Here is a 12,839-nt window from a genome sequence, read left to right on the forward strand (position 1 = left end):
ACTCCAACCCAGTAGGCTAAGCTGAGTGGCCCTGTCCCACCTCAGCCCACACTGCCCCTCTCAAAGGACCTTCAGGCAGCTCTCAAAGTCAGGTAGAGATAACACAGCCAGCCACTTCGTCCCAGCTCGCACCCGTCCTGAGCCAGTCACCCCAATCCTCTCATTACCCTAACGGTGATAATCCACACTCCATTAGCTAACTCCAAGATAGAGGCTACTTCATTAACTCTAAGAAACAGGGCCCTCCATGTGGTGCTCTTTAGGCCTTAGGGGGTCTATTCACAGGTTATTGAAGTTCAAAAGGCTGACTTTCAGAGTGAAAAACACCCAGATTTTGCCATGGTTCAACTGGGCTGGATTGATGCACCTGTACATGCATCTTTGATCAGATCTTAAAGTTTTGTACCTTATGTGGGGAGAATGCATCTCATCCACCACCAAAGCTGTAATGGCATCCATTTTGGTGAAGCACAATGTTTTAGCCAGAGCACAAACCATACCTCACTGTTTGGGGTGAAAGCGAAAGGAGTCAGACACCATTTGGTTATCATACAAGTACAGAAGATGACATCCCAGAGAGGTCAGTGCTCTTCACAACAAGGCCCATTAGCGAATAGAGTAGTTAGCACACGGCTAACAGGGGTGACCACATTTAAAATACCCAAAATGTGGGACAACAAGACTATTTTGTGGGACATTTGCGGGACAGTGTAGCCCCCCCCACAGAAATCCCCTTCCCGCTCATGCTGTAGTTCACATTTTTTAAAACAAATATTGCCACAAGAATATTTTATATTTTTAAAACCCTCAAACACTAATTTAGACATGCCTACTTTCAAAATAGGCCATGGCATCATCACTGTCAATCATGAATGATAATTCTTCACGTTTCACTATTGAAATGTTCCGACTGTGTCTGCATGCCAATCATTTGATCTCAATCAGTTTAATGGGAATATGCATTTCGATCTTCTTGAATTACTGTTTAATGAGCAGATTAGAGCAGAAGGTGGTAACAAACTATATAGCATTCCTGTATTTTGTTTCAATCAAAGCACATTCTGCCTAGTGGCGATCGCTGTTGAGTTTTGACCGCGTGATAACATTTGTTTTGTTATTGAGCTAGCCATCCTAAAATCTCATAAGAAATGAGGTGGTGTTTTTGGTGTGATAACATTTGTTTTGCTATTGAGCTAGATTAGATATATCTAATCATATCTAACTATTCACAACAATACACACAAATCTAAAAGTAAAATAATGGAATTAAGACATATTTAGATATTAGGACGAGCAATGTCGAAGTGGCATTGACTAAATTACAGTAGAATAGAATACAGTATATACATATGAGATGAGTAAAGCAGTATGTAAACATTATTAAAGTGATATGTACTCCAAACACCGACTTCAAGAGCATTATCACTTTTCTATAACAGGTTACCAACATATTAAAATAATGATTGACATATTTTCATTAAAAACGTTATTTATTCATACTATTTCATCCAATTACACAGCTAACTCAATCACTAACACAATCACTTAAAACCGAAGCTGGAATGACAGCAAACTATCTTTATTTCATGTTTTTCTATTGACATTTCTTTGAATTATTATGCTGATTCATGATTTCGACTGGCTGAGAAAAGGTGCTAGCCTATCTGTCTTGTCCCAACTCCCGACACGTTCATTGCCATAGGACAGCTGGAGATCGAATTTCAATATTGAAACAATTGCTGTTATCCTGGCTGCACTGTTTGACGTGGCTGTGTTAGCCAAAGTTGACTAGCTAGCAAGCAAGGGATAAGAACATTGCTAGCCATCATGGCAACAGAACATTTAGAATGGAAGACCTGGGTCGCGTCCATAGAACAAAAATATTTAATGACTAGGTCGACTGGCAACACAAATGTCTATTTTTTAACTAGGCAAGTCAGTTAAGAACAAATTCTTATTTTCAATGACAGCGGGTTAACTGCCTTTTCAGGGGCAGAACGACAGATTTGTACCTTGTCAGCTCGGGTATTTGAACTTAAAACCTTCTGGTTACTAGTCCAACACTCTAACCACTAGGCTACCCTGCCACCCCATGAGTGATAAATGATAGAATGAACAACCAGCTGGCTTGGGTACCAATCCTAGATTTGTGTCCGGAACTATATCTCGTGGAAGGATGAAATAGTATGAATACATTTTTCAAAATAAAGTTTTTAATGAATATATGTGAATCATTATTTGAATTAGTTGGTAATCTGGTTGTATAAAAGTTGCAATATTTCAAAGCCCGTGTTTGGAGGTTATATTGGCACTGGTTACAACATCTGTGCCAATATATCCACCAGACATCGGCTTCTCTGGCATTATCACTTAACTAAACAGGCACTAATGTGGGAAGTTTTAGTAACACTACCCCCCTCATGCAGTCCTCAATTGAAACGTACCTAGCCTACTCAATTGCCTGCTCAACATTTTGTGATGCAGAAACGAGAGACCACAAAATCTGCAAATATTTGTCCATGGAAACATTTCTGGTTGGTCTCAGGGAATGTAAAACAGTTAGGATGGGAGACTTTTAAAACGAGATTGAGTGGAATTGCAGCAAATATGTTGAATGAGCAAATCGCCAAAATGCGGGACTGTCCCGCACAATCCGGGTTATGTGGTCACTCTAATGTCAACCTCTATTTGACACAGTGGAGCAATCTGGGCAGTGTATGGTACTTCCTGGAGAAATACAACCCAAGTATTCATGTCTAGTTTTGCTGTTTGCTGGAAACCACTAAATTGTGTGAGATTGCGTTTGCCTCCAAATGCGCCTTTCTTCCGCATCTGCCTTTTGTGATGACCAGATACGCCCTCTGAGTCTGCGGATGCCGTTAATTAGTATCATTACACTATGCATTCAAATCCTCACAGTTAACTTTATGTTTTTTTTTTTTTTTTTTTTACAGATTACGCTCATTACAAGAGTGAGTCCTCTCATGGTGCTGATGATGTATTATATTATATGTCTGACCTGACATTTAATTCAATGTATTGGGTTTGTAGCATACAGTAAAACATATATATATTTACAGTACCAGTTAAAAGTTTGGACACACCTACTCAATCAAGGGTTTTTCTTAATTTAAATGTTTTACTACATTGTAGAATAATAGTAAAGACATCAAAACTATGAAATAACACATATGGAATCATGTTGTAACCAAAATAATATATTTTACATTTGAGATTCTTCAAAGTAGCCACCCTTTGCCTCGATGAAAGCTTTGCACACTCTTGGCATTCTGTCAACCAGCTTCATGAGTTAGTCAACTGGAATGCATTTAAATTAACAGGTGTGCCTTGTTACAAGTTTATTTGTGTAATTTCTTTCTTTCTAAATGCATTTGAGCCAATAATTTGTGTAGTGACAAGGTAGGGGTGGTATACAGAAGATAGCCGTTATTTGGTAAAAGACTAATTATAAATTATGACAAGAACAGCTCAAACAAGCAAAGAGAAACAACAGTCCATCATTACTTTAAGACATGAAGGTCAGTCAATATGGAAAATGTCAAGAACTTTTAAAGTTTCTTCAAGTGCAGTCGCAAAAAACATCAAGCGCTATGATGAAACTGGCTCTCATGAAGACCAGAGGATACGTTCACTAGAGTTAACTGCACATCAGACTGAAGCCCAAATAAATGCTTCACAGAGTTCAAGTAACAGACACATCTCAACATCAACTGTTCAGAGAAGACTGTGAATCAGGCATTCATTTTTAAACTTTATTTTACATTTATTTAACCAGGCAAGTCAGTTAAGAACAAATTCTTATTTTCAATGACAGCCTGGGAACAGTGGGTTAACTGCCTGTTCAGGGGCAGAATGACAGATTTGTACCTTGTCAGCTCGGGGGGTTGAACTTGCAACCTTCCGGTTACTAGTCCAACGCTCTAACCACTAGGCTACCCTGCCGCCCCATGTTTGAATTGCTGCAAAAAACCACTACTAAAGGACACCAATAATAAGAAGAGACTTGCTTGAGCCAAGAAACACGAGCAATAGACATTAGACTGGTGGAAATCTGTCCTTTGGTCTGATGAGTCCAAATTTGAGATTTTTAGTTCCAACCGCCGTGTCTTTGTGAGACGCAGATGAATGTATGAGACGTAGGTGAATGGATGATCTCTGCATGTGTGATTCCCACTGTGAAGCATGGAGGAGGAGGTGTGATGGTGTGGGGTGCTTCGCTGGTGACACTGTCAGTGATTTATTTAGAATTCAAGGCACACTTAAAGAGCATGGCTTCCACAGTATTCTGCAGCGATATGCCATCCCATCTAGTTTGCACTTAGTGGGACTATCATTTGTTTTTCAACAGGACAATGACCCAAAACACACCTCCAGGCTGTGTAAGGGCTATTTGACCAAGAAGGAGAGTGATGGTGCTGCATCAGATGACCTGGTCTCCACAATCCACAATCACAATGGTAAAAATATAGAAAAACCCTTGGATTAGTGGGTGTGTCCAAACTTTTGACTGGTACTCTCTCTCTCCCTTTCGCTCTCTCACTCTATATATATATAGTTTATATATATATATATATATATATATATATATACTACCATTCAAAAGTTTGGGGTCACTTAGAAATGTCCTTGTTTTTGAAAGAAAAGCACATTTCTTTTCCATTTAAATAACATAAAATTGATCAGACACAATGTAGACATGGTTAATGTTGTAAATGACTATTGTAGCTGGAAACGGCAAATTTTAAAAAATGGAATATCTTCATAGGTTTACAGAGGCCCATTGTCAGCAACCATCACTCCTGTGTTCCAATGGCACGTTGTGTTAGCTAATCCAAGTTTATAATTTTAAAAGGCTAATTCATCATTAGAAAACCATTTTGCAATTATGTTTGCACAGCTGAACACTGTTGTTCTGATTAAAGAAGCAATAAAACTGGCCTTCTTTAGACTAGTTGAGTATCTGGAGCATCAGCATTTGTGGGTTCGATTACAGGCTCCAAATGGCCAGAAACAAATAACTTCCTTCTGAAACTCATCAGTCTATTCTTGTTCTGAGAAATGAAGGCTATTCCATGCGAGAAATTGCCAAGAAACTGAAGTGTCTAGTTTGAGAAACAGACGCCTCACAAGTCCTCAACTGGCAGCTTCATTAAATAGTACCCGCAAAACATCAGTCTCAACGTCAACAGTGAAGAGGCGACTCCGGGACTCTGAGTTGTAAAGAAAAAGCCATATCTCAGACTGACCAATAAAAAGAAAAGATTCAGATGGGCAAAAGAACACAGACACTGGACAGAGGAGCTCTGCCTAGAAGGCCAGCATCCCAGAGTTGCCTCTTCACTGTTGACATTGAGACTGGTGTTTTGCGGGTACTATTTAATGAAGCTGCCAGTTGAGGACTTGTGAGGCGTCTGTTTCTCAAACTAGACACTTCAGTTTCTTGGCAATTTCTCTAATGTACTTGTCCTCTTGCTCAGTTGTGCACCGAGGCCTCCCACTCTTTCTATTCTGGTTAGAGACAGTTTCCGCTGTTCTGTGAAGGGAGTAGTACACAGCGTTGTACGAGATCTTCAGTTTCTCAGCAATTTCTCGCATGGAATATCCTTAATGTCTCAGAACAAGAATAGACTGACGAGTTTCAGAAGAAAGTTCTTTGTTTCTGGCCGTTTGGAGCCTGTAATCGAACCCACAAATGCTGATGCTCCAGATAATCATATAGTCTAAAGAAGGCCAGTTTTATTGCTTCTTTAATCAGACCAACAGTTTTCAGCTGTGCTAACATAAATGCAAATGGAATTTCTACTGATCAATTAGCCTTTTAAAATGATAAACTTGTATTAGCTAACACAACGTGCAATTGGAACGCAGGAGTGATGGTTGCTGATAATGGGCCTCTGTACGCCTATGTAGATATTCCATAAAAAACATTCCGTTTCCAGTTACAATAGTCATTTACAACATTATCAATGTCTACACTGTATTTCTGATCAATCTGATGTTATTTTAATGGGCAAAATATGTGTTTTTCTTTAAAAAACAAGGACATTTATAAGTGACCCCAAACTTTTGAACGGTAGTATATACAGTGTGGCAAAAAAGCATTTAGTCAGCCATCAATTGTGCAAGTCCTCCCACTTAAAAAGACAAGAGAGGCCTGTAATTTTCATCATAGGTACACTTCAACTATGACAGACAAAATGGAGAAAAAAAATCCAGAAAATCACATTGTAGGATTTTTTATTTATTTATTTGCAAATTATGGTGGGAAAAAAGTATTTGGTCACCTACAAACAAGCAAGATTTCTGGCTCTCACAGACCTGTAACTTCTTCTTCAAGAGGCCCCTCTGTCCTCCACTTGTTACTTGTATTAATGGCACCTGTTTGAACTTGTTATCAGTATAAAAGACGCACAACCTCAAACAGTCACACTCCAAACTCCACTATGGACAAGACCAAAGAGCTGTCAAAGGACACCAGAAACAAAATTGTAGACCTGCACCAGGCTGGGAAGACTGAATCTGCAATAGGTAAGCAGATTGGTTTGAAGAAATCAACTGTGGGAGCAATTATTAGGAAATGGAAGACAGTTTGGAGTGTGAATGTTTGAGGTTGTGGACAGGTGTCTTTTATACTGATAACAAGTTCAAACACGTGCCATTAATACAGGTAATGAGTGGAGGACAGAGGAGCCCCTTGAAGAAGAAGTTACAGGTCTGTGAGAGCCAGAAATCTTGCTTGTTTGTAGGTGACCAAATACTTATTTTCCACCATAATTTTCAAATAAATTAATAACAAATCCTACAATGTGATTTTCTGGAATTTTTTTCTTCTCATTTTGTCTGTCATAGTTGAAGTGTACCTATGATGAAAATTACAGGCCTCTCATCTTTTTAAGTGGGAGAACTTGCACAATTGGTGGCTGACGAAATACTTTTTTGCCCCACTGTATATATATAAATAAATATATATATAAATAAATAAATAAATATAAATATATATAATATATATATATATATATATATATATATATATATATATATATATATATATATATATATATATATATATATATATATATATATATAAATAGGCAACTAGGTATATATATATAAATAGGCAACTAGTTCAGTGAAATGTAGTGAACTGTCTGTGATCAAACAAACAAAAGACCTGTTCAACTGTATGTTTAACATGCAAATAATATGAATAAATATATGTTGGAGTCAGCTGAATATATTGGACAAACATGCATCTACTATATGTGACCTGTATGTACAGTGTGGGTAAAATAAAACCACATGCGTAGGCCATTTTGTGTACTGTAATGCATCATGTTAGGTTCATTCTTTCAACAATACATGACTGCTTCAGACATGAACAAACGAGGTCATTTTGAACCAATAGGATTTAACCAAGACTGTACCACAATGTAAACATGTTTTTTCCCTTCATTTTATCCTGAGGGGAGAATATGCACAAGCTGAAAAATTGGCAATGTTAAAATCAACAGAAGTGAAGTTTGTGTGTGCACAACATATGAATGCCTAGGGTTATCTGATCAAAAAGGCTTAGTTGGCATTATACTATTTGATACATCAGGACATTGTGTGGACATGCACACTACACAGCGCTAGCTACATTCACTGTTCCAATAGCTGTCCAGAAAGACTGCCAACAGGCAATGACTATCCTCTTTATCTAGCTTGAACAGGTGGACTTTTTGTGTGTCCCTGAATGGATGATTTTGGCGTTAATGTGCATTATCTGGGGAATGGAGGCTCTCGTGGGAGATTCCCTCAATCTCTTGAGAGCGATGGCACACCTGTCTCTTCCTGTCCTTGTACAGGCTATTCACGATACAGCCCCCAAGAGCCACAGATGTCCTGGTGTCCCTTGAGGCAAAGATGAGGATCATGTCCCTATTGATTTGACACAAGCTGATGTCAACGATACATTCCCATACCTTTTTCAGACTACAAAGATTGCCAAAATTGCTGTACCAATTTTTGTCTCTATCTCTCCTTTCACAATTACCAATTGCCCCTCCCTTTCCCCACCTGACGATACAGCCTGTATCTATGAAATTCCATCCTCCATGTAGACCAAAGCTGATGTAGTCTTCCACTGCTCTTCATCCCACCCAGTCTATCTCACTGTGAGAAGTGGACCTCCCAAGGACACATGAGGAAAACATAGCCAGACAGGGCTGACATTGATCTAAATCGACATCAACGCAACCAGCTCTCTTGGCATCTTTAAAGGCATGCCTCCCCTCTCCTCTCCTCTTCTCTCTTCTCCTACCTCCCTTTGTACATGGTCTCGGCTTAATAGGAGGTCTTCGTTGTTCATCTTGGGCGTTTGTCTTGTTTGTCCCCCTAATCCTTTTGCCCCGTTGAATGGTTGGATGTGTAAACGAATGTGGCAGCTGTGTGGGGGCCCATAGACATCTAACCGGAGGGGGAAATCTCTTGTTCGCTAAAGGTAATGGTAATTCATTAGTGTTGGCATCAAATCAAGCTTGATGAGTCAGCGAGACAGGCTCAGCGCCATCTTCCCTTTCCTGGGGTTTGTTTGGGTCTCCATGGCTCTATGGAGAAACCCCTGTAGGTGCCATTCAGATCAGTCCATTTAGTCTGGCAGGCAGCCCACTGTCTGGACAAAGAAAGCATCTTAACTGTTTCAGACAGGACGAATTCATTGAAAATGTGTGTTGTTTCGGAGTGAGCATTGCTTGGTTGATGCTAATGGACAATCATAGCTTTTGATTTTAGCCCCCTTTATGTATCCCAACTAGCCAGCAGCCGAGGGCAGAAGTACAAACAAAAACGTAATCGACCAATCGCAGAGTAAGAAAGTATGCCTAGGGTTAACCATGGTGAAAGTAGAGTTCAACCTTCACTTATAAAGATCATATAATATTGGAACGCCTATTATCCTCTGCTAAAAAATTTTTATAGGTATAGCATGCACTCTATTACATAGTTCTCCATTATAGCTCCCCCGTTGCATAGTCCATATTCCTATCCTCCTCTACGTCTTCCTCTCTTCTTCTCATCTCTCAATCCTTATTTCCTTTCCTCTTCTCACTTCACCCCTTCCTTTCCTTTCCTCTCCCCTCCCAACTCCCTTTCCTCTCATCCCCACTGTGAGGAAGCTAAATCAAGACAGATTGCCCGTCCTCAAGCTCTGACAGCAGTGCCGTACTGATCACAGCATCACTTCTCCAGCTCTGCCTACGCTCAGCTTAGTGACAGCCACAATGCTCTGATCTCGACACGAGCCTGACGACTGATGCGCTGAACACAGCGTCCCCTGTGGCCAATCGGGGGAAATACAGAGGGCCGCAGCACTGGCTGTAGCATAGCACCCCATGTGGCCAAATAGATGCATATGGAAGCTGGAAGATAATTCATGACTAAGACAGTAGCTCTTGACTTGTCTGTCTGTATCTGAAAGGGGTCACCAGATAAGTGCAAAGAACTGGGAAACTAAATGTGATCTTAAAACACTGTTAGAACCCTTTACAAATGAGAGAATACAAAGGAATAACCTGCCGACTGCCTTTCACAGCCTCCCTATTGCATTAGGCTAGGTTTGGAGCTGAGATGGAGATCATTTGAGTCAAATTTGGTCTTTTTCCAGTTCCTGAGGGGAACTGCTTTTATCCTTTGCTATCATGGTCAGTTTAAGTACTGGGATAAACACTGAAGTTAATATGGGTGACAACAAGATTCAGCACAGGATCTCACTTCTGACACCCAAATGTTGTAAATTGAATACATATTTATCCTGGAATGTCACAGTAAACATTAGCACAGTTTTATACACTAGCCAGCTTGTCATCATTGTCACTGCATTATGAAGATTTACACAAAAAACAATGAAGGGTTACTCTGCTGTCTGACGTATTGCTTGAGGAAAGTGTCGACGTTTTGCCACGGAAAGACTCTGTGCACTAATATATAGCACTGGCACAAAACATATACATTACTGGACATGATACAATGTTAAATCATAGACATTAATATAATGTATTATTTATCTTAAATATAGAAATGAGAGCTAATGAAAATGAAGACCATGTAATTAACCTCAGAATAATCTAAATCATATCAGATATACATTATATTGTGAGAAGATAGTACACTACCTGATAGCTATTGTTTGCAGAGATCATATCATGTACAAAATCAAATCGTCGTCTATGTTTTATATAATCAAGAATTTTTGTATTTTTATACTTGAAAAGAGGCTTCATAACCACATTTTAGATACATGTATTCTGTAAATGAGTTTATGAATGTGTGTTTATTTTTTTCTTGTCATTGTTTTGGTTCCTGACTAACTACTTAGACCATTGAACACATTGTTACTATAATTTCTTGTCATAGATTCATTTGATTCATGGCAGGATTACAAAGAACTACATGCAGTGAAAAAAAAACATCGGAAACTTTTGGGAGTCTTGTTTAGGAAACGACAGACTCTCCCGATAGTAATAAATGAGGAAGGGTTGTCATCTACTCACAGTAGCATTTCACCCAACTGGCACGGATAGAGGGAGAGGGGAAGAAAGAAATAGAGAGCACATTTCCTCATCCCTCTTTACAAGTACTCACTGACGACTACCCACAACTCTCTTCTTCTATTGTAATTAAAGGTTTCAAAAAATACTACGTCCAATATGGTTTCATGATGAATGTATGGTTGTTGGAGGTCGTCTGTGGGTGTTATAAATCATGTACATAGACAGAAAATATGTTACCTCTATGGATTTGGATGTGATTTTTTTTTTGTACATTTTTTTATTTTTAGAGGAATGTAATCCAAACAGCATGCACGTACTGTACATTCCTGGAATTTGCACGCTGGGATGACGAAAGGTTCTGTTACTTCTGTGAATAACTCTACTGTATAACTCTCAGTGTATGTTAGATCAAACACGGTACAGGACAATAGATTTTGTATCATGTGCAACAAGGACGGTCAAGACCCATTTTACTGTCAACGTTAATGTAAAGAAAAAGATGGTCAAATATTGAAGCGCAAAACTACTGTTATTCTGAGAGTGACGCTTGCTGTGTGAGATTAGTGTTGTTTGTGAGTACTGAAGAAGAATGGTGAAGTAACATAGTATGAATGTTAAAGACCAACTAACAGTGCAAATGCTATGCCAATTCTATGTAATTCAAAGAACCATTGCTGCTTGTTGTGAGAAAGTCAACTATGGTACTTAACAGACCGCTGCTTTTGTACCTTCCTGTTGTGTTTTTGTGAGAATAAAAGTGATCCTCTTGTACACGAAAGGACTCGATTCAAATTCATTCAGTCTCTGTAGAACTCTAAACCCAGTTCATGTCTCATGACTTCTGACGTCACGAATAAAGTAGCAGACAATCGCCGTATAAAATATTTATTAGTTCAAACCCAAAATAGTGAAACAAAGAAAAAGGTTATCCACACACTTCTATATTAAAAAATAAGTTAAATATAGTACAAATCTTGTTCTAAGCTCCGTCCTGAGCTGTTGTAATCCTACTAGCGCTAGGACAAAAGGACAGGTCATCATGCTTTTACACCAGATGCGGCAGTTATTGGGATTGACAGTTTGCAGCCGTCTGAGTACCACAAATAGAATAAGCTATTAATATGACAAACAAATGTCGGGTCTTGTCTAGCTTTTACTAATGGTTATATACACAGTCCCAGTGTTCAATCTGCTTTAAACATGTCCAAAACATGTCCAAAACCTCTAATGATGAACCTCTAATGATAGTCGAGAATGAGGGTGATTCTCATTGAAATCGTGCCGTTGAACTGTAGTCCATTCATGGCCAAGCCCTTACTCCTTTAGCAGTATGTAGAAAGAGGATGTTTTTACAGGGAAATAGAGTGTGTTTACTGTAGGTGTTTTGTTGGGGATCAGAGAAGTATTAGGAAACAGCACCTCACAATCTAATATACCTGAAGCTGTATTTAGAGAGCAGGCAGTCAACAGTGAGGTTTGTTGTGGGCTGAACCACAGGTAGAACCAATCACCTGCAGTGCTGGGTTAAGTCTAGGGGAGATATTTCAAGTTTGTGTGCACTCTATATCCATGAAAGGAAATGAGAGTGATTGTTTGAATGGAGCGCGAGTGTGTGTGCTTTCACAGGGAAATATCGGAGGAGACTTGGAGCTTTTGCCCGGGCTTCCACTTGGCGCTGACTCGGGAGCCGTCTGTCCGCCTGTACGGCTGGTTCCTCAGGTCTAGCATGAGAGATGATGGATGGCAACAACATTGTGAGACCACAACCTGGAACAGGACTGGTCTAAGCATGCTTTGGTACTGACACCTGCCCACAACCACAAACAGACTGACACAGACAGACCAACACAGACCGACAACTGCACCAAGAGACTGAGAGAAACAGAGATATCCACAGACAGGGAAAGTGCTGCACAGGAGTCATAGACACCTCCATAGAGAGCGAAAGACAGACCTACACACTTTCGAGGGGATTATGTCGGGCTCTCATCACTGAAGCCAGAGTCGCAGAAGAGGCGAGAGGAGCGCTTGCCAGAGCGAGCCGTGAAGGGCACAGCCTTTAGAGCTGAAAACCCCAGAGAGAGAGAGAGATAAAGAAAGAGAGAAGAGGGTGAAGGAGAGACATATGCCCATGGGAATGAGTGGGAACGACATGAAAAAAAGGAGTGAAAAGGGAATCAACGGATAAGGTGAAAGGGTATGATTAGACGTGGTAGTGGACATTGCATGATGATAGTTATAATGTATTTGTGAAAATGGAGGATGGTGAAAAATTGCAGAAAAATTGTG

At 39.7% G+C, this 12,839-nt stretch overlaps 2 protein-coding genes across 2 annotated transcripts in view; one reads left to right on the forward strand and one right to left on the reverse strand.

The window, feature by feature from the left end:
* Window positions 1-7,930, forward strand: part of LOC124047622 (SRC kinase signaling inhibitor 1-like) — a 46,784-nt gene extending 38,854 nt beyond the window's left edge. The window contains 2 exon segments of the mRNA XM_046367943.1: window positions 4,370-4,418; window positions 7,869-7,930. Of these exon segments, the coding sequence (XP_046223899.1) occupies window positions 4,370-4,418; window positions 7,869-7,930 (111 nt within the window).
* Window positions 7,931-12,135: 4,205 nt separating this feature from the next.
* The window catches only part of LOC124048234 (formin-like protein 1), a 44,276-nt gene continuing 43,572 nt past the window's right edge, over window positions 12,136-12,839 (reverse strand). Inside the window, exons 25-26 of the mRNA XM_046368819.1 lie at window positions 12,505-12,615; window positions 12,136-12,271 (exon numbers count right to left, since the gene is read on the reverse strand). Of these exons, the coding sequence (XP_046224775.1) occupies window positions 12,524-12,615 (92 nt within the window). The 3' untranslated portion in view covers window positions 12,136-12,271; window positions 12,505-12,523. The remainder of the gene's footprint in view (window positions 12,272-12,504; window positions 12,616-12,839) is intronic.

This window comes from Oncorhynchus gorbuscha, linkage group LG11, assembly GCF_021184085.1.
Source record: "Oncorhynchus gorbuscha isolate QuinsamMale2020 ecotype Even-year linkage group LG11, OgorEven_v1.0, whole genome shotgun sequence".
In the NCBI taxonomy this organism is placed as follows: domain Eukaryota; kingdom Metazoa; phylum Chordata; class Actinopteri; order Salmoniformes; family Salmonidae; genus Oncorhynchus; species Oncorhynchus gorbuscha.